This window comes from Geotrypetes seraphini, chromosome 3, assembly GCF_902459505.1.
Source record: "Geotrypetes seraphini chromosome 3, aGeoSer1.1, whole genome shotgun sequence".
In the NCBI taxonomy this organism is placed as follows: Eukaryota; Metazoa; Chordata; class Amphibia; order Gymnophiona; family Dermophiidae; genus Geotrypetes; species Geotrypetes seraphini.
Window position 1 is genome coordinate 389,945,622 of NC_047086.1, and position 19,617 is coordinate 389,965,238.

The 19,617-nt window shown below is 42.9% G+C and overlaps 1 protein-coding gene across 5 annotated transcripts in view; it reads right to left on the reverse strand.

The window, feature by feature from the left end:
• MTA3 (metastasis associated 1 family member 3) overlaps positions 1-19,617 on the reverse strand; it is a 459,795-nt gene that overhangs the window by 172,121 nt on the left and 268,057 nt on the right. For all 5 annotated transcript variants that reach the window (XR_004538871.1, XM_033939005.1, XM_033939006.1 and 2 more), the window contains exons 11-12: positions 17,580-17,638; positions 3,096-3,220 (exon numbers count right to left, since the gene is read on the reverse strand). Coding sequence is in view for 4 of the 5 variants with exons in the window: in XM_033939005.1 (XP_033794896.1) it covers positions 3,096-3,220; positions 17,580-17,638 (184 nt within the window). In the remaining variant the exon portion in view is untranslated. The remainder of the gene's footprint in view (positions 1-3,095; positions 3,221-17,579; positions 17,639-19,617) is intronic.

The window sequence follows — 19,617 nt, forward strand, 5'->3', positions numbered from 1 at the left end:
TGAGAGGGTTATGAATTAAATACAATCTCAAAGAGGTGGACTTTAACTCTGGATATGAATAGCTCCAGGGCCGGAGCTTGATGTACTGACTCAAGAAGTTTGTTCCAGGTGTAAGGTGCAGCAAGAGAGCAAGGGAAATAGAATTGAGTTGAGGGGTAGGAACTGGATGAAAGGAGCAGTTGGTAAGTCTGGAAGAGAAAAGAAGATGTGCAGTTTCCTCTTCAGTGATTTTAGGAAAGGAAGAAAAGGAGGCAAAGGATGAGGGAGGAATGACCAAGTGGGCAGGGGGAGGAAGAGGTGGAAGTGGCTGGGTTGAAAAGTTAAGGCTAATTTTGTGGACTTTGTCATAGAAGTAATCGGCCATGATCTGGGGGGAAGTGATGGAGGAGTTGGAGGTGGGGGCACTTTGAGCTGAGAGTTCAGCATGGCACAAAGATGGTGAGGGTTGGAGCCAAGAGAGTCAGTCAGGTAGATGTAGTATTCTTGTTGGCAAGTAAAAGAGCAGACTGGAAGGAGGTCAGAAGGAATTTGAAGTGAATGAAGTCAGCATGGGTGTGGGATTTGAGCCAGACATGTTCAGGAGACCTGGCACAGGAGCATAAGTAGAAGACTTTCAGGTTCAGCCAGGGCTAGCATTTTGTGCACCTTACAGAGCTTGAGGGGGGCGGGAAGCAAGGGTATCTAAAACAGAGGAGAGAGTGGTATTATAGGAAGAGACACCTTCATTTACAGACTGGTGTAATATAGTGGTAGAGAGGAGGAGGTGAAACAGCGAGGAATCTATAGATTGAAGATTCCTAAATATATCGGTGGAGATTGGTCAGGTCTTTGTGGGGAGGGTACGGGAAGGTGGTGGGGGCTGTGAAACTTATTAGGTGGTGGTCAAAGAGTGGAAGAATTGTGGTGCAGAAATTTTTGATAGAGCATTTAAGAACAAAAGAAAGCCTTACTGTGTCACGCCAATGGTCCATCAAGCCCAATAGCCCATTCTCATGGTGGCCAATCAAAAATCCAAGGAGTAGCAACATTCCATGTTACCGATCCAGGGCAAGCAGTGGCTTCCCCCAGGTCTTTCTCAATAACAGACTATGGACGTTTCCTCCAAGAAATTGTCCAAACCTTTCTTAAAACCAGCTACGCTATCCACTCTTACCACAATCTTTGGCAACGCGTTCCAGAGCTTAACTATTCTCTGAGTGAAAAAAATATTTCTTCCTATTGGTTTTAAAAGTATTTCCCTGCAATTTCATCGAGTGTCCCCCTAGTTTTTGTAATTTTTGAGGGAGTGAAAAATCGATCCACTTGTTTATTAGGTGGTGGTCAAAGAGTGGAAGAATTGTGGTGCAGAAATTTTTGATAGAGCATTTAAGAACAAAAGAAAGCCTTACTGTGTCACGCCAATGGTCCATCAAGCCCAATAGCCCATTCTCATGGTGGCCAATCAAAAATCCAAGGAGTAGCAACATTCCATGTTACCGATCCAGGGCAAGCAGTGGCTTCCCCCAGGTCTTTCTCAATAACAGACTATGGACGTTTCCTCCAAGAAATTGTCCAAACCTTTCTTAAAACCAGCTACGCTATCCACTCTTACCACAATCTTTGGCAACGCGTTCCAGAGCTTAACTATTCTCTGAGTGAAAAAAATATTTCTTCCTATTGGTTTTAAAAGTATTTCCCTGCAATTTCATCGAGTGTCCCCCTAGTTTTTGTAATTTTTGAGGGAGTGAAAAATCGATCCACTTGTACCCATTCTACTCCACTTAGGATTTTGTAAACTTCAATCATATCCCCCCTCAGATATCTCTTTTCCATGCTGAAGAGCCCTAACCTTTTTAGTCTTTTCTTATACGAGAGGAGTTCCATCCCATTTATCATCTAGGAGCAGTTAGAGAAGAGGACAAGATCAAGGCAGTGGCCCGTTCTGGTGGGTAGGGACAGTGAAACATAGTTGAGGATTGAATGAGGACGTTAAAGCTAAAAGTCTAGAAGTATAGGAGTCATCAGTGTGAATGTTAAAATCACCAAGAATGAGGGAAATAGATGAAGGTTCAAGAAAGAAGTTGAGCCAACGTTGGTGAAAAAGGAAGAAAGGGGCTTATCAGAGTGCAGTAAATGACTGCTACACGGAGGAGTGGAGGATCAAATAGTTGGATGGAATGGAAGAAAAGCAGTGCGATATAGGTGGAAGGAGTTGAAATCTACAGGAGGTGAGAGTAGCAGCCCAACACTATTTCCGCAATCAGCTGAATGAGGTGTATGGGAAAAAAAAGTAACCTACATGACACAGGGAGGCAGCTGAGGCAGAGTCATCATGGCTGATCCAGGTCTTGTTTTGTGCAAGCGGGTGGAGGGATCGAGAGATAAAGAGGACGTGGAATTAGGCAAGCTTGTTGGGAGATGAAGTAGGCATTCCACGGGGCACATGAGAAGGACAAGGAAGGAGAGAGGAGGGGAAAAGAAGTAAGATTAGTGACATTGCGGAGTGATCTGCCTTAAATTCTTAAATTGATACATTCTGGCCATATATCAACTTGTATGTTCAAAATGTATCCATTTGTTGGGGAAATTTTTTAAAACTATGTATACTGTTAGCACTTGATAGTGACTGCATAAGTGCTTTCAAATAGAATACTGACTAGATTTCTTTTAGTTTTATGTTATAATAAGATTTTTGCTCTGTCAAAACAACTCCTTGTCACACAAAAAATACTTTAGGGCTCCTTTTATCAAGCTGCGTTAGAAGGTTTTAGCACAGGCCAGTGAGGTAAGTGCTCCAACGCTCATAGGAATTCTATGAGCATTGGAGCATTTACCGTGCTGGCTCACACTAAAAACCTGTAGTGCAGCTTGATAAAAGGGGCCCTTATTATGGCAGGTCTAATTGGAGCTAATGATGATTTAAATTTTAAAAAGAGCTTACACAATCTTTTGAAAGAAACTGAAAAGTATCTCAGTTTATTGGGAATAGTTTACCAAATCTTGCAGAGAGAGAAATAAAATAAAGTACAAAATTAGTTTGAATAGTTCTAACTAGTATTTGAAAGTAAGTATATATTGACATCTACATTAAAAATATAGACCAGGTTATTACTCACTGTAGCAGCTTTCACAAGCCCGACCTACTAAAGAATTCTGTGCTTGATATGGTGTTCCTGTAGCTCCATTCACCGCACATGGTTTTCCATTATTACTGGATATCTGATTGGGATTTGGTTTGTTACTATGAAAAAAGGTAATGCAATGTTACTCATTAAATATTATTCACATTATATACATTGCAAATAACCATGGTGAAAATGAATAGTCTGATAATACAGACATAAATAGTCAAACAGTCAATTAAAATATTTTTAATTTCCATAACCAAATACAGTATTTAATAAATATTATAGTCTGGTCACTCTGAACTAATAATTTCTTGTAAAATGATTCATTTCTGCTAGTCTATATTTGTGAGTAGCTATATCTATCTATAAATGAATGCATGTATACTGTACATATGAGAACCTAAGAACATAAGAGTTGTTGTACTGGGTCAGACCAAGGGTTCATCTAGCCCATATCCATTTTCCAAAAGTGGCCAGTCCAGGTCACAAGTACCTAAGTCCCAAAAAGAAGTAAGATTACCATATTTTTCGCTCTATAAGACACACCTGACCATAAGATGCACCTACCTGTAGAGGAGGAAAAACCAAGAAAAAAAATTTCTGTATCCTGTCCCACCACCGTGCCCTGTACCCTATCCCCCCTCTGGTGGCCTAGTGATAGGCCGGGACAGGGTAAAGGGCAGGCAGGCCTAGTGGCAGGAAGGGCCACCCCCCAGTTCCTTTTTTAAAATTCCAGCAGTCCAGCACTGTATCGGCAGGAGCTTTCCGCGCTCCTACCCCTCCCTCGCTGGATGGCTGCCTCCGAGTCCTCATCTCTTGCGGCAGAGCAGCGTACAAGGTAAGCTTTTCGCGCTCCTACCTGGCCCGCACCACTCCCTGAATGGCTGCCGTCAGTTCTCGCCCAAGAAACCACATCCATTGTAGCAACCAAGGAGCCTAGAACTTGAAGATAATCCCACAATATAAGGAGCCGGCCTCTCCAAAAGTGCAGAAATCTGGGTACACAGACTCCGTCTGCGTGTCTCGGACAAGTAGACACAGCCTTCAGCTGTATCAAAGAGGACTCCCAAGTATCCCAATGACTGCGTGGGTTGCACATGACTCTTTCTGAGGATGAAAATTCAGCCCAAGTCCCCCAGCACCTGAAGGTTCACTGTGCGATGTCCCTCAGCCAACAAGGAAGGTCTGATCAACCAATCGTCTAGATAAGGGTAAACTTGCAGACCCATCTTCCTCAGGTAAGTTATCACTACCACCATCACCTCAGTGAAAGACCAAGGCGCTGTTGCCAGCCCAACAGGTAATGCTGCTCTAGAACATGAAAAATTGCAGAAACTTGTGGTGGGCCGGAAATATGGGAATGTGTAAGTATATCTCTGTAAGATCTAGGGAGGCCAGAAATTCCCCCGGAACTACTACTGCAATGACCTTCTGCAGAGTCTCCATTTGGAAGCAGGGAATCCTGAGAGCCGCATTCACATGCTGAAGATCCAGAATAGGCCTCCAATCTTCTGAGCCTTTCTTTGGCACGATAAAGCATACAGAGTATCTGCCTGAGCCCGAGAGGTTGCATGACACCAGTTCTCTAGCATGAATATCCAGAAAGCGCTGAATAGCGCCTTGTCTGGTCATCCAGACGGGAGAATCCACGAACCAATCTGACAGAAGCTGGGCAAATTCCAGCTTGTATCCTGATCGAATAATGTCCAAGACCCACTGGTCTACTGTAATGCGCATCCAGGCAGGAAGAAATTCCGAGAGCTGGCCCCCCTATCCATAGAGAGACATTCAGCATTCTGGCACCATTGTGTCTTTCTGGGAGGATGTGTAGGACAGGCGGTGGAAGGTTGGGAACGCCTGTAGCCCACATACTGACCTCGGAAGCTCGGGGAATATCTCTGGAACATGGAATGTGCATACTGTCTGGAGCCCCAAAAATTAGAATGTCCAGAACCCCTGGAGGATCTGGGTCTGGGTCTACTATCAGGCAAGATCTTTGGGCGATGGCCCTATTTGCCAAACAATAACCGCCCCTTAAAAGACAGCCTCGCTAAAGTTGCCTTGGAAGTGGAATCACCAGCCCACTGCCTGACCCAGAGCATTCAGCGGGCCGAAATGGAGTATGCTGATACTTTTGCCAACACTTTCAAAAGGTCATAAAAAACATCCACTATATAAGCCATACCAGCCATCAGCAGTTGAGGAGGAAGCTCCACTGCATATCTCTAGCACGTGCAGCTGAGACAGGCTCACATCCACACGATGGTCCTACATATCCTTTAGCACCACACCACCTTCAATGGATAGAGAGGTGTATTTAGTCACTTGCGCCACTAAAGAATCTACTCTGAGCTGACCCAAATACTGCTGATACTCCTGTGCCAGGGGATACAAGTGTGACATAGCTCTAGCAATTTTAAGAGCACCCTTTGGAGAGTCCAACTTATTTGAGACCAGAACGCTCATATCAGGGTGCCAGGGAAAGGTAGCAGACTGAGCGCACATCACCTCCTCTGCACAAAAATGAAGATAGAAATAAACATAAAACAGTGGCATTGTTTTGTCCTTATGTATGAGTTTTATGCAGAAAGTTATTTGTTCTAGCATGAGTCACTGTTTTATTTTATTTATATTTTTATCTTCATTTTTGTTTTCAGAGAAGCAGCACATTCCAAAATCCCCCGAATATCCATCATGGATTGAAATGCCCATACATAAGAGGGCATTGGGAATCTAACATATCAGCGCTGGTTGTGTCTGGATCCACTGGAGATAAGTCTTACCTTTCTGGCTGGGGATGTTTAGTCTCATGGTGATATATTTGCTTTCATGAGTAGGGGTGCAAACATTGTAACAGTTCTTTTCATCAGATTTGGTAAAGGGTTTCTGCAATAGTGTTTAGGTGTTATCTATAAATAATTAGTAAGATAGAGGGAGGAGGAGTAAGCATAAATGATTATGCAATAAAAGTACAGGATGTGGACTTGAAATGATATCTACATCAGTGTGCTTCAACCTCTTGACACCTATGGACTGGTGGAAATAAAATAATTATTTTGTGGACCGGCACCGGTCCACGAACCGGCAGTTGAATAACACTGGGCTAAGTCGTGCCCATCTCCACCCAATCTCTGTCCCAGATCCCGCCCCCATAATAGTACTACCTTTTTTTCCATTCATTTTTCATATATATACACACACACAATACAAACATATTAACAACACATAATGGTTAACCACAAAATTAAAATACACAAAGCACACTGTATGCTTCTAAACATTCATTCCTACCAGAAAACAAATAACCCCATGCAAATGCAGGACCAAAAACTAAAAGTACTAATATTTACAAACAAACCCTAAGATGCAAGACTCTGCAAGCAGTACAACCTCAGAGGAAATGCATTTCTGAACAGACAGCAAATGTAAATCAATCTCTAAATAAAAAAATAAAAGCATTCCTCCTACCGTTGTTGTCTCTCTCCCTTCATGCTGTGCCTTGCCTTCTGGCCTGCCCCCCGGTGTTATCTTCGGGTCGGTACACAGTACGATCAACGTGGCGTCTTCGGGCCGGCTCCCTGAGTGCTGCACTGCACTGCAGCGGCTCCTCGCGAATGTCCTCATCTGGAAGCCTTCCCTCTGTTGTTGCGACGTCAGAGAGAAGGCTTCCGGTTCAAGTGCAGGATGCGCATATGAGCCTTTTCCCACGGCTTTGTTCACTGCAGCGCACAAGAAGCCGGCCCGAAGACACTGCAGAGATCGCACCTTGGACCAGCGGCTGAAGAGCATTGTCTTGGGCCCGATGGATGTGCTGACCATGTGGACCGGCAGAAAATTTCTGCAGACCGGCAGTTGAAGAACACTGATGTAGATCATAAGAGGTTTCCTAGTACATTATGATATGCTCACCTTCCATGTTTAGTGACGTGTTTAATGGGAATCTCATGTACAAATGAAAAGTGAAAGGTGTTTAAAAGTTTTATTCTAAATTGTTGGGAAACCAGTGTTGATTAGCAGGTTCTAGCGATTATAAGGAAGCATTTAGAAAGATTGCTGAAAAAGCTCAGTTACTTACCGTAACAGGTGTTATCCAGGAACAGCAGGCAGTTATTCTCACATATGGGTGACATCATCCACGGAGCCCGGATGTGGACAGCCTCGCAAGAAGACTTGCTTGTAAAACTTTAGAACGTTCGCGACTGCTGCACTGCATATGCGCAAGTGCCTTCCCGTCCAGTGCAGGGCTCGTGTCTCCTCAGTTCAGATAGCTAGTAGAGAAGCCAACCAGGGGAGGTGGGTTGTGAGAATAGCTGCCTGCTGCCCCTGGATAACACCTGTTACAGTAATTAACTGTGCTTTATCCCAGGACAAGCAAGCAGCCTATTCTCACATATGGGTGACCTCCAAGCCAACCAAAATGGGATGGTGGGAGTGTTGGCAGCTTAGGAGAATAAATTTTGTAATATTGCCTGGTCGAAATGGCCATCCCATCTGGAAAAAGTATCCAGATAATAATGAGAAGTGAATGTATGAACCAAGGACCAAGTGGCAGCTTTACAGATTTCCTCAATAGGAGTAGATCTGAGGAAAGCCACTGATGCCGCCATGGCTCTGACTTTGTGGGCTGTGACTCGACTCTGTAGATGCAGTCCAGCCTGAGCATAGCAGAAAGCGATGCAAGCAGCTAACCAGTTGGAGATGGTGCACTTGGAAATTAGATGTCCCAACTTGTTTGGGTCGAAGGAGACAAAAAGTTGAGGAGCTTATCTATGTGGTTGAGTGAGTTGCAAGTAGAAAGCCAAAGCACGCTTACAGTCCAGAGTATGAAGAGCTGATTCTCCAGTACAATGGATTGATTGAGATGAAATTCCGAAACCACTTTAGGTAAGAATTTAGGATGAGTACGGAGGACCACTTTGTCATGATGGAATACTGTAAAAGGTGGATTCATTACTAAAGCTTGATGCTCACTGACTCTGCAAATAGAAGTGACAGCAATGAGAAAAACCACTTTCCAAGTGAGATATTTGAGATGAGCCAACGCCATTGGTTCAAAAGGAGACTTCATCAATTGAGCAAGAACAACATTGAGATCCCAAACCACTGGAGGCGGTTTGAGAGGTGGTTTGACATTAAAAAGTCCTTTCATAAATCTGGAAACCACAGGATGAACAGATAGGGGTTTCCCTTCAATAGGCTGATGAAAAACAGCAATTGCACTGAGATGGACTCGAATGGATGTGGATTTGAGGCCTGATTGTGATAAGTAGAACAGGTAATCCAAAACTGAAGACAAGAAGGTAGATTACGGCTCCTTATGATGAATGGTGAACCAAGCAGAAAACCTAGTCCATTTCTGGTGGTAACATTGCCTAGTGGTAGGCTTCCTGGAAGCCTCTAGAATGTCCTGTACAGATTGAGAAAAATGTAAAGAGACAGTTAAGTTGAAAGGTACCAAGCTGTCTGGTGTAGAGACTGCAGATTAGGATGAAGGAGAGACCCCTGACTCTATGTAAGCAGAGAGGGAAATACTGGTAGAAGTAGAGGCTTCCTGGTGCTGAGTTGAAGTAGAAGGGAATACCAGGGTTGTCTGGGCTACCAAGGAACTATGAGAAGAATCAGAAGAAATGGAGGGAATTCATAGAGAAACTGATTCGTCCATTCCAGAAGGAAAGCATCTGCCTCGAGGCGGAGAGGAGAGTATATCCTGGAGCAAAACTGAGGCAGTTTGTTGTGGTGGGGAGATGCAAAGAGATCTATCTGAGGAGTTCCCCACTGAGAAAAAATGTGATAGAGAGGCGAGGAATTGAGTGTCCATTCGTGAGATTGCAGAAGATGACTCAATTTGTCCGCCAGACACTTTTTCCCTCCTTAAATGTAGACTGCTTTCAGAAAGGTGTTGTGATGGATCGCCCAGTTCCACAGATGTTGAGCTTCCTGACAAAGAGGAGAGATCCTGTTCCTCCCTGCTTGTTGACGTAGTACATGGCGACTTGGTTGTCTGTCCGAATGAGGACTACTTGATCATGAAGAAGATGCTGAAAAGCTTGAGAGCATTGATGATGGCTCTGAGTTCCAATAGATTGATATGACACTGACGATCCATGCTGGACCAATGGCCTTGAATACGGAGACCATCGAGATGAGCCCCCCAAGCGTAGATCGAGGAATCTGTCGTGAGTACCTTCTGATGAGGGGGTGTTTGAAATAGTAAACCTCTGGAGAGGTAGGAAAAGAGCATCCACCAGTGGAGAAACTGTCTCAACAAAGGAGTTAATGTAATATGTTGAGAGAGTGGGTCGAAAACCTTCGCCCACTGAGATGCCAGGGTCCACTGAGGAATTCTGAGGTGAAGTCTGGCAAAAGGAGTCACATGAACTGTAGAGGCCATGTGACCTAGGAGAACCATCATGTGTCTTGCTGAAATTGTAGCCAAGGAAGACACTTTGTGGCAGAGATAAATAAGAGCATCCTGATGTTGTTGAGGAAGAAATGCTCTGAGTTGGACAGTGTTCAGGACAGCTCCGATGAACTGTAAAGTCTGAGAGGGCTGTAGCTGGGACTTGGGAAAGTTGATTTTGAACCCCAAATGCTACAATAACCCCTTGAGATGTTGAATTCTTGATGAGCCAGTCGTCCAGGTATGGGAACACCTGTAGACCATGGTTCCGCAGAGCTGCTGCTACTACTAATAGGCAATTGGTAAACACTCTTGGAGATGAAGCCAGGCCGAAAGGTAGCACTCTGTATTGAAAATGCAGATTTCCCACCCAAAATCTGAAGAACTGTAGAGAGGTTGGATGAATGGGAATGTGAGTGTAAGCTTCTTTGAGATCTAGAGAACAAAACCAATTGTTCTAATCTAGAAGGGGGGTATGATGCCAGAGACAGCATCTGAAATTTCTCTCTGACAAGAAATTTGTTGAGCGCTCTGAGATCTAAAATAGGTCGCAGATAGCCCGTCTTCTTCAGAACAAGGATGTAACGGGAGTAAAAACCCCCTGCTTTGCTGGTCCGGAGGAACCTCTCGATGGCACGAAGATGGAGCAGAGATTGAGCTTCCTGAAGAAGAAGGGTGGTTTGGGATGGATTGGAGGTACCTGGATGAAATGAAGAGAGTATCCTTCCCTGATGATGGACAGCACCCAGAGGTCTGATGTAAAGATCTCCCAGCGTTGGTAAAAATGATGGAGATGACCTCCAATGGGAAGGGGAGAGGACAGAGGCAGAACGATGGCAGTTATGTTCTGTATTAGATGGTCAAAAAGGCTGAGAGGCCTTAGGTGCAGCAGGAGGCTGAGGTTTCTGCTGCCTCTGTGGCAGTTGTAGTGATTTCTTAGCAGACGCTCTTGTATAAGGAGCTGCTGCTCTCTGTGGAAAACGCCTCTGGTAAGATGGAAGAGGTCTAAAGCCTTTAGAGGTTAGAAGGCTTAGGCTTAGGACGAGTGACAGAAGCAAATGATTTCTCATGTTCAGACAATCGTTTAGTAACTGCCTCGATAGTCATCAAACAATTCACTGCCCTAACAAGGGATGTTGGCCAAACGATCTTGAAGATTGGGGTCCATGTCTACAGTGCGGAGCCAAGCAAGCCTGCACATTGCCACTGAAAAGGCAGCGACCCTCGAGGAAAGTTCAAATGCATCATAGGAAGACTGAAGGAGATGCATGCAGAGTTGAGTCAGAGTGGTGATCGTCTGCTGAAACCCTGGAAGACGGTGTTGAGGAATATATTTGGAATATTCAGGCAATGTGTCAACCAAATGCTTGAAATAAGAAATCGCTCAGTAGTGTTTCCTGTTATTACATTGGATGTTTTTATATCCTAAGATTAATTTGTTAATTGTTCTGCTCAATAAAGATGATATAAGAAAAAAAAAAAGTATTACTCTCTATCTTCATCCAGTGTCCCCTAGGCTTTGTAAATCTTGATGCAGTAAAAAATCAATATTGATCCACTTGTACCCATTCCATATCACTTAGGATTTTGTAAACTTCAATCATACCTCCCTTCAGCCATCTCTTTTTCAAGCTGAAGAGCCCTAACCTCTTCAGTCTTTCCTCATACAAGAGGAGTTCCATCCTCTTTATTATCTTGGTTGCTCTTCTATGAACCTTTTCTAGTGCTGCTATATCTTTTTTGATTTAAGGAAACAAGAATTGAATGGAATACTCGAGGTGAGGTTGCACCATTGAGTGATACAGAGGCATTATTGAGTGATACAGAGGCATCCCTTTTCTAATAATTCCTAGCATCTTGTTTGCTTTATTGGCTGTCACCGCACATTGGGTGGAAGTTTTCAGCGTTTTGTCCATGATGACACCCAGATCTTTTTCTTGAGCGCTGACCTCCAAGGTGACCCTAGCATCTGGTAACTATGATTTGGATTATTTTTCCCAACGTGCATCACGTTGCATCTGTCAACATTAAATTTCATCTGCCATTTAGATGCCCAGTCTTCCAATTTCCTACGGTCTGCCTGCAGTTTTTTGCAGTATGCATGTTTTAACAACTTTGAACAGTTTAGTGTCATCTACAAATTTAATCACCTCACTCGTAATTCTAATTGATAAAAATGTCCATTTAACCCTACCCTTTATTTTCTGTCTGATAAAAATAATAATTGTCTAATTGAAATTTTAGGTCATAACAGTGAAATAACATAACATTATACCATAGATATGATATAAATCCAAACATAACAAAAACTGTAAGTACAGAAATGGAAGCAGGACATGTTACAGACAAGCTACATTAAAATCTGTATAAATAACAGTGTTTTAAACATGTCAAAACATGTGAAACTCAGCACAAAACCAGCTTAAAATGTTAGCATAAAAATATATTGGCAAGTATAGTAGTAAAAAAAAAAAAAAGAGAGGGGGGGGGTCCCAGTAAGCACCAATAACCAATTCTTAATCCATATCTGAACATTGCCTCCTATCCCATGACTCTAATTTTTTCTGGAGCCTCTCATGAAGAACTTTGTCAAAAGCTTTCTGGAAATCTAGATACACTACTCGCCTTTATCCACATGTTTATTCACACCTTCAAAGAACCCACCAAGAGTGCATGTTGTAGTTTGCTGATCCCAGGTTTTAGATAGAGGAAGTTTCTGGACATCCACATGAAATATTTGAGTAACCCTGGTATATGGGATGGTGGTCATTGAAAGATAGCTATAGGGGATATATCTTTTGTGTGTCTGGGGGGACATGGTGATTTGAGAGGCAGCTATGGGAGTATGTGTGAATGGCAGAGGCAGAGAGAGAAGAGCTATGGGAGTCTGTGTGCAGGGGAGAGACACAGAGAGAGTGCTATGGGTTTCTTTTTTTGTACTGTGGTGGGTGGGAGAGAGAGAGAGAGAGAATGAGAATGCTTTGGAGAATGCTGGGGAAGGCAAAAATAGAGACAGCTATGGAGGTTTGTATGCTGGGAGAAGGCAGAAAGAGACAGTGAGCTATGCAGTTTTATATCCTGTGGGGAGGTAGAGAGAGCGAAACCATCCACAGAATGGAAAGACAGCACTGACTGATGAATCTGAGCTTTTTTATTAATACTTGGGGACCATGGATTATTTTTATCAAGCAATGGAAAAAGTGCTGGTACTCAGTACCCCTAAGTACCCCCTCAAAAAAAAGCCCCGACTATACTGCTCTGGCTTTCCTGAAGGAACACCTGCCTTCTGCTCACAGCAATTGGAAAGACTCCTGGTTTAGGTCTGACCTCTATCTTCTAAAATGCCAACTGAAGCACAGTAAACACAGATGGAAGAAATACAAATACCTAGCTCTTTCTTACAAGGCCGCCATCTTGCAGACAAAAAGAAGTACTCCTTCAACCAAATTGTACAGGTACCCAGAACTTAGGAACCCTTATATCAGCTACTACTCTTTAGCCTTTTTCCAATAACTCTCTAGCTGCCAATGACTTAATAGTATACTTCACTGATAAATTAACATGCCTATATTCATCCTTATCAAACTCAACTTCTTTGAATGACTCCTAACACTTTGGATGATCCTCCCCATGCTACAGATTCCTTAGTCAGTAGCGCACTGACATCCTTCAATCTTCCCTCTCAGGCCGCAATTTAGGATCTACAGTTTATACTGTGAAAGCCACCACAGCACTAAATAACCCCCAGCCATCATGCTTTCTTCAATGCTTCTAAGCCACTTGACTTTGTTATCTTCACATAATAATCACTATGAGCCCAGAAAAGGACAGCCATCTATATATACCCAAAACTAAAAGATCCTAATTGAGGTATTCCTCATATATCCAATTTCTGCCCAATTGTTCAATCAACTTCTATATTTCCAAACTTGCCAAGCCTATTGTGCTTAACCAACTTGATTACCTTAAAAACATCAATACCCTACACCTCAAATCTTCTAGATTTACAAAATCACATAGCACAGAAACTGCCATCTTAGGGATTACCACTTTCATTTATCACATACTGGATCAAAACAGACCTGTCATACTTATTTCCCTTGACCTCTCTGCAGCCTTTGATCTCACAGATCATGACCTCCTGCTCACCAAAATAGAAGATACAGTTTCAAGTTTCAAGTTATTAAAAATTTGATAAAACGCTAATCATAAATTCTAAGCGTTTTACAGTAAAAGCCATTGCTGACACAGTCCTAGACTAATTTTGCTGACACAGTCCTAGACTAATTTCACTCTTATTTGACTGGTAGGACTAACGCTTCTCAATGGTAGAGAACTATTAGAACCTTACTCTCTGATCTGTGGAGTCCTCAGGGCTCCATACTTGCTTCAACGTTATTTAATATTTTCATGTCACTCTTAAGGCTCCTTTTACGAAGCTGCGCTAGCGGTTTTAACGCATGCACTGGATTAGCACGCGCCAGCCGGAAATCTACCACCTGCTCAAAAGGAGGCAGTAGCGGCTAGTGCGTGCGGCAATTTAGCGTGTGCTATTCTGCGCATTAAGGCCCTAGCGCGGCTTTGTAAAAGGAGCCCTTAATGGCTATCATTCAGTTCTTGGAACTAATAATAATAATAACAACAATTTATATACTGCAGGACCGTGAAGTTCTATGCGGTTTACAATGATTAAAGATGTTACAGATTGAGTGGAATAAACAAAGTACAGACTTAGTGATAGTTCTAGAGATCATTTGTTGAGGACTAAGATTGTATAGGTTGGTTTCCTAAGTATTTCAGGAACAGATGTGTTTCTAGGCGTTTCCTCAATTCCTTATAAATAGTAGGCATGAGCAGTTGTTCCAGGTCTTTACCCCATAGTGCTGCTTGATGTGAGAAAAGATGTTGGTGATGACTTTTAAATTTACAACCTCTAACCGGTGGAGAAACAAAGTTCGGGTGTGAGCTTCGCTTGTGTCTTTTGGTTGTGAAAGAGAAAAGGTCTGTTATATATTTAGGGGCTAAGCCATAAAGTAACTTGAAGCAAAAACAACCGAACTTGAATTTCACACATGCCTCCATCCGCAGCCAGTGTAGAAATCGATAGGAAGGTGTTACTTGATCAAACTTCTTCAGTCCACAAAGTAGTCTAACTGCTGCATTTTGTACCAGTTGCAATCGCCGCATATTCTTCTGGGGGAGTGCCAAGTAGGCGATGTTACAATAATCGAATTGACTCAGTATAAGAGATTGTACCAGAATTCAAAATGATGAGACGTTGAAGTAAGCTCTGATGGACCGAAGCTTCCAGAGGGTGAGAACTAACACCTTATGTATATGCTGATGACATTCAGATCATGGCTAGCCTCCACTATAATAGCCCACAAGTGATTCATGCTTTTAATAACAATTTTCCCAGATTGGCTTCGGTCCCTTAAATTCAAGTTTCTTTAAAAATTTGATTTAATCGCAAAATCCAAATCCAATGCGATTTACACATAGCTATTAAAAAAAAAATCACATTAATTGAACCAGACAATTAATTGAAACTGAACCTGGAAAAATCACAAGGGCTCCTTATAGGACACAATTCCTATAGGATAGGATTCCTATCTCTAGATAGATATGCATATAGCCTTCCACCAAGATCTTAGGGGTAATCCTAAATGTGACTGAGTTTCCAACCACAGATTTCTAATTCTATTAAACACTACTTTATAAAACTCAAACAGATTTATTCTGTTCATTTTATATGATGGCCCTTCACATTCTTACCCATTCATCTGTTATATCCAGCCTAGACTAATGCAATTCTCTACTACATATTGTCTGAGTTTGTGATATTCGATGCCTACAGATCATATAAAACATGACTGTTAAACTATTTATTGGATCCGAGAAGTTCAACCACTTCTCCATGAAAACATCAGCCACTCGTCTCCCATAGGATTTCCGTTAAAATCCTATTATTAGTTCACAAAATACACAACTCAGGAACTTCTTTGTATCTTTCTGAAATATCAGTACTGCACTCTCCATCCAGAACACTGTGATGTTCTCAACAAACATGCCTTGTAAAGCCATCCTTTAGGCATATCTGCTTTGACTTAGTTTGATCCAAAATCTTCAGTAAAATGTTTTAGGATTTATTTAAAAGTTTGATATACCGCCCAACCGTATTGAATCAAGGAGGTTTACAACATATTTAAATCTGGCCTCAAAACATTCCTCTTCAAGGATGCGTAGAATCACTGAGTTTACTATGTATGCCTTATTGCTTGCTTACTTAGGGTAGTCTAGGGCTTCAGTATTCTCAAGTTCTGCAGAGCTGGCTCTCTTTTTTCCTATCATATATTGTATTCTTATTCCTTTCTTCCTTTGTAAACTGTTCTTAAAGTTTCCTTGAAGGCGATGTCGCTTGAGCTTCTGGGTGTAAATGGGTGGGTGCTCTACCTTATATGTACACCCACCCTTAGCAACTTTTGCTTTAATTGTAGATTCTCCCTCAGTGCCACAATTACCACAGCCTAAAGCCTCTTCACATTAACAGATATGCTATAGGTGAATGAGCGGCAGAGAGCAATAGCTTCTTAGCCACTCCTTCTTTGCTACTGTAATATAGTCTGTTATTAAGACATGGGGGAAGTCTCTGCTTGCCCTGGATTGGTAGCATGGAATGTTGCTACTCTTTGGGTTTTGGCCAGGTACTAGTGACCTGGATTGGCCACCGTGAGAACGGGCTACTGGGCTTGATGGACCATTGGTGTGACCCAGTAAGGCTATTCTTATGTTCTTAATATCTTGCTGTGCATCACCTTGAGCACATTATTTTAGGATGTGTTTTTTTTTTTGGTTTTTTTTTGTAACCTCCACTTCTATTGTAGTAGTATTGTAAACCCCTTAATACTCATGTACTAGCGGTATGTCAAATGTAATAAATCCAATCTAATCCAATTATGAATGTGCAATTTATAAATGTGCATAAATAAATAAAATTCCAGTTGTTCTCAGTCTTGCGTCTAGTTTTGAACTGACTCCTGGATCCTAAGAAACTTTGTCAAGCACTGCATTCAGTGGCGTAGCGAGGGTAGGAGGCGCTCCTTCCCCATCCCCTACACCACACTTGCACCCTCCCTTTCCCCCATTCCTCTTTAAATCTTCGCAAGCACAAGCAGTTTCATTGGCCAGCGTTGGCTTCCCCTCTGACATCACTGGCACCACAACCTGGAAGTGATTTCAGAGGCGAGCCAGGTCAGTGCAAGCAGTAGGATGGAAAGGTTGCTCACGCTGGCGAAGATTAAAGCGGTACAGGAGGTGTGAAAAGGGAGGGCATGAGCTTGGCTTTAGGGGGGCGGGGGAAGAGGTGCCGGCACCCCCACCAGGACGGCACCCAGGGTGTTCTGCCTCTCTGCCCCCCCTTACAAAGCCACTGACTGCATTTACATATCACAAAAGCATCTGAAGTTATGTCCCATAATGTACCAAAATAATAAATCTTTTACTTCTATATGCACAATTCCTTGTTTTGCTTCCATTCTTATTGATATTTTCACAAGGCATTTGGGCCAGATTCTATAAATGGTGGCAAAAACTCAGCACCAATAAAATTCAGCACTCAACGCTCTTCTTTAAAGGGTGCTCTGTACAGAACAGCATTGAGCACCGTATTCAGCACTCCACTTTGGGCATGAAGATTTACGCCAGCTGAAACCTGGTGTACATCCTGGTATGCAAATTGGGCATCTGTACTTTTCTGCAAAACTGCACAAATCGTTTGTCAATGTCCTTGATTTGCCCATGCCCTCCCTTGGCCATATCCCTTTTTGAGTTGCAAGTGATTCAATTTAGCTATTGTTACAAAATAGCATATGACCAGATTGGTGCCCTAATCATAATTAAGGCCAATTAAGTGTTTTTGTTAGTTCCATTAATTAAAATTACTGGAGCCCATTAACTATTTTGGGTTCCAATCAGGGATTTGCATCCATATTTGGGCAAGCATTATAGAATTGGTGGGTTTGTTCCCAAGCTAAACAAAATCAGCAAGAAAGATAAATATACTCTATACTTACTAAGTTGGGATATATACTTGTTTCAGCTTACTCTCTGCTTCAGCTGCTTTGAGACGTTTCTAATGGAGAAAAATATATAACAAATAAATGTATACTGAATATCCTAACTTCATACCACACTATAATTTGTAAATCTTTAAAGAATATTTTGAGAACCATTACCTCCATTTATCATACTTATTTTTTCAAAAAATGGCCTTAAGGCTTTTTTAAGTTCTCAAGTTGTATTAATTGTAATTTATTGAGGAATAAACAAACAGAACAAGAACCAGTTACAACCAAACTCCTTAAGCACAGCGAGATTACTCACAGGCAGTCTTTAAGAATGCAGGCAGTATCTAATATAATAAAACGGTAAGCCGCGCATGCGCACTTCCTATGCGTGCGCCGCTTTTCCATGAGCCGTAGCGACCCATAGGAAGTACGCCATGCGCGGCTTACGGTTCTGTTTTTCGGTCTGGCCTGCTCCCTGCCGTATTGCAATTTTTAGTTGAAAGACGCAGCGGTGGCTCCTCTCACGATCCCCGCCTGCGTCGGACGTCCGACGCAGGTGGGGATCATGAGAGGAGCCACCGCCGCGTCTTAAACTCTAAGAGAGACTCTAAAGCAGGGGTGTCAAAGTCCCTCCTCGAGGGCCGTAATCCAGTCGGGTTTTCAGGATTTCCCCAATGAATATGCATTGAAAGCAGTGCATGCACATAGATCTCATGCATATTCATTGGGGAAATCCTGAAAACCCGACTGGATTCCGGCCCTCGAGGACCGACTTTGACACCTGTGCTCTAAAGGCTACACTATTGCCTAAACTGACTGCTGAAAAAGCAGAGTACTGAACTAAAAAAGAGAAAACTCCTAAATCCCAGGTTACCTTTTCCCAAGTTTGAATGGTAGCAGGTAAGATATTCCAATGAAGTTTTTCTTTCCCTTAGCAAGTAAGATATTCCAATGGAATTTTTCTTCCCTTTAGCAGATCCTCTCTCTCAGCTAAATAATTTGGTATAGAGAGGGTTGTAGGATAAAATTGTTGCATTTTCTTTAACTTGTCTTGCTCTACTTTGTTACAATATGAATCAACTAGTCTTTAAGCCCGTTACATTAACGGGTGCTAGAATATATGTCTGTCTGTCTTTCTGTCTCTCTCTCTCTCTCCCGATGTCTCTCTCTCTCTCTCCATGACTCCCTTTTTCTGTCTGTCTTTCTGTCCCTCTCCCTGCCCCTGTGTCTTTCTTCCTTTCTGTCTGTCTCCCTCCCTCCTGCTGTCTGTCTGTCATTCTTTCCCTCCATTTCCCTGAGTAGTAGTATTTCCACCCCACTTCCCTGCAACAGCATTTCCCCCCCCCCCCCCGACTTCCCTGTGCAGCAGCAGCGGTATTTGTCTTCCCCTCCAGGTCCCTGTACAGTAGTTGCAGCATTTCCCCCACCCCTTCCCTTACCACGATCTTGCCTACTCCGTTCGGCCCCTCCCCCGCATTCTGGCCTGCTGTGATCTGGCTGCTCCGTTCGGCTCCTCGCAGCTGGAGTCCTCTTCTTTGTCGGCCCCCCCTTCCCTTCCCTTCCCGCGGTCTTGAGCTTCGGTCTGATCTGGCCTGCTCGCCTTGCCGTATTTTTTTTTTTAGTTGAAAGATGCGGCGGTGGCTCTTCTCATGATCCCCACCTGCGTCGGAAGTCCGACGCAGGCGGGGATCGTGAGAGGAGCCACCACTGCGTCTTTCAACTAAAAAATGCAATACGGCAGGGAGCAGGCCAGACCGAAAAACAGAACCGTAAGCCGCGCATGCGCACTTCCTATGGGTCGCTACAGCTCACGGAAAAGCGGCGCACGCATAGGAAGTGCGCATGCGCAGCTTACCGTTTTATTATATTAGAAGTGTTTTAGTCTAGATTAGTATTTTAGGTTGCATTTCAGAGCATTAGATCAGATAGGGGCTCAGATAGCAGTTGAGGAAAGTCTTGATTAATGTTTAATTCCCACCCCAAACCTGCCCTGATCTCTGACTTATAGCTCTTTGAACCAATTAGAGGGCTACAAACATAATTA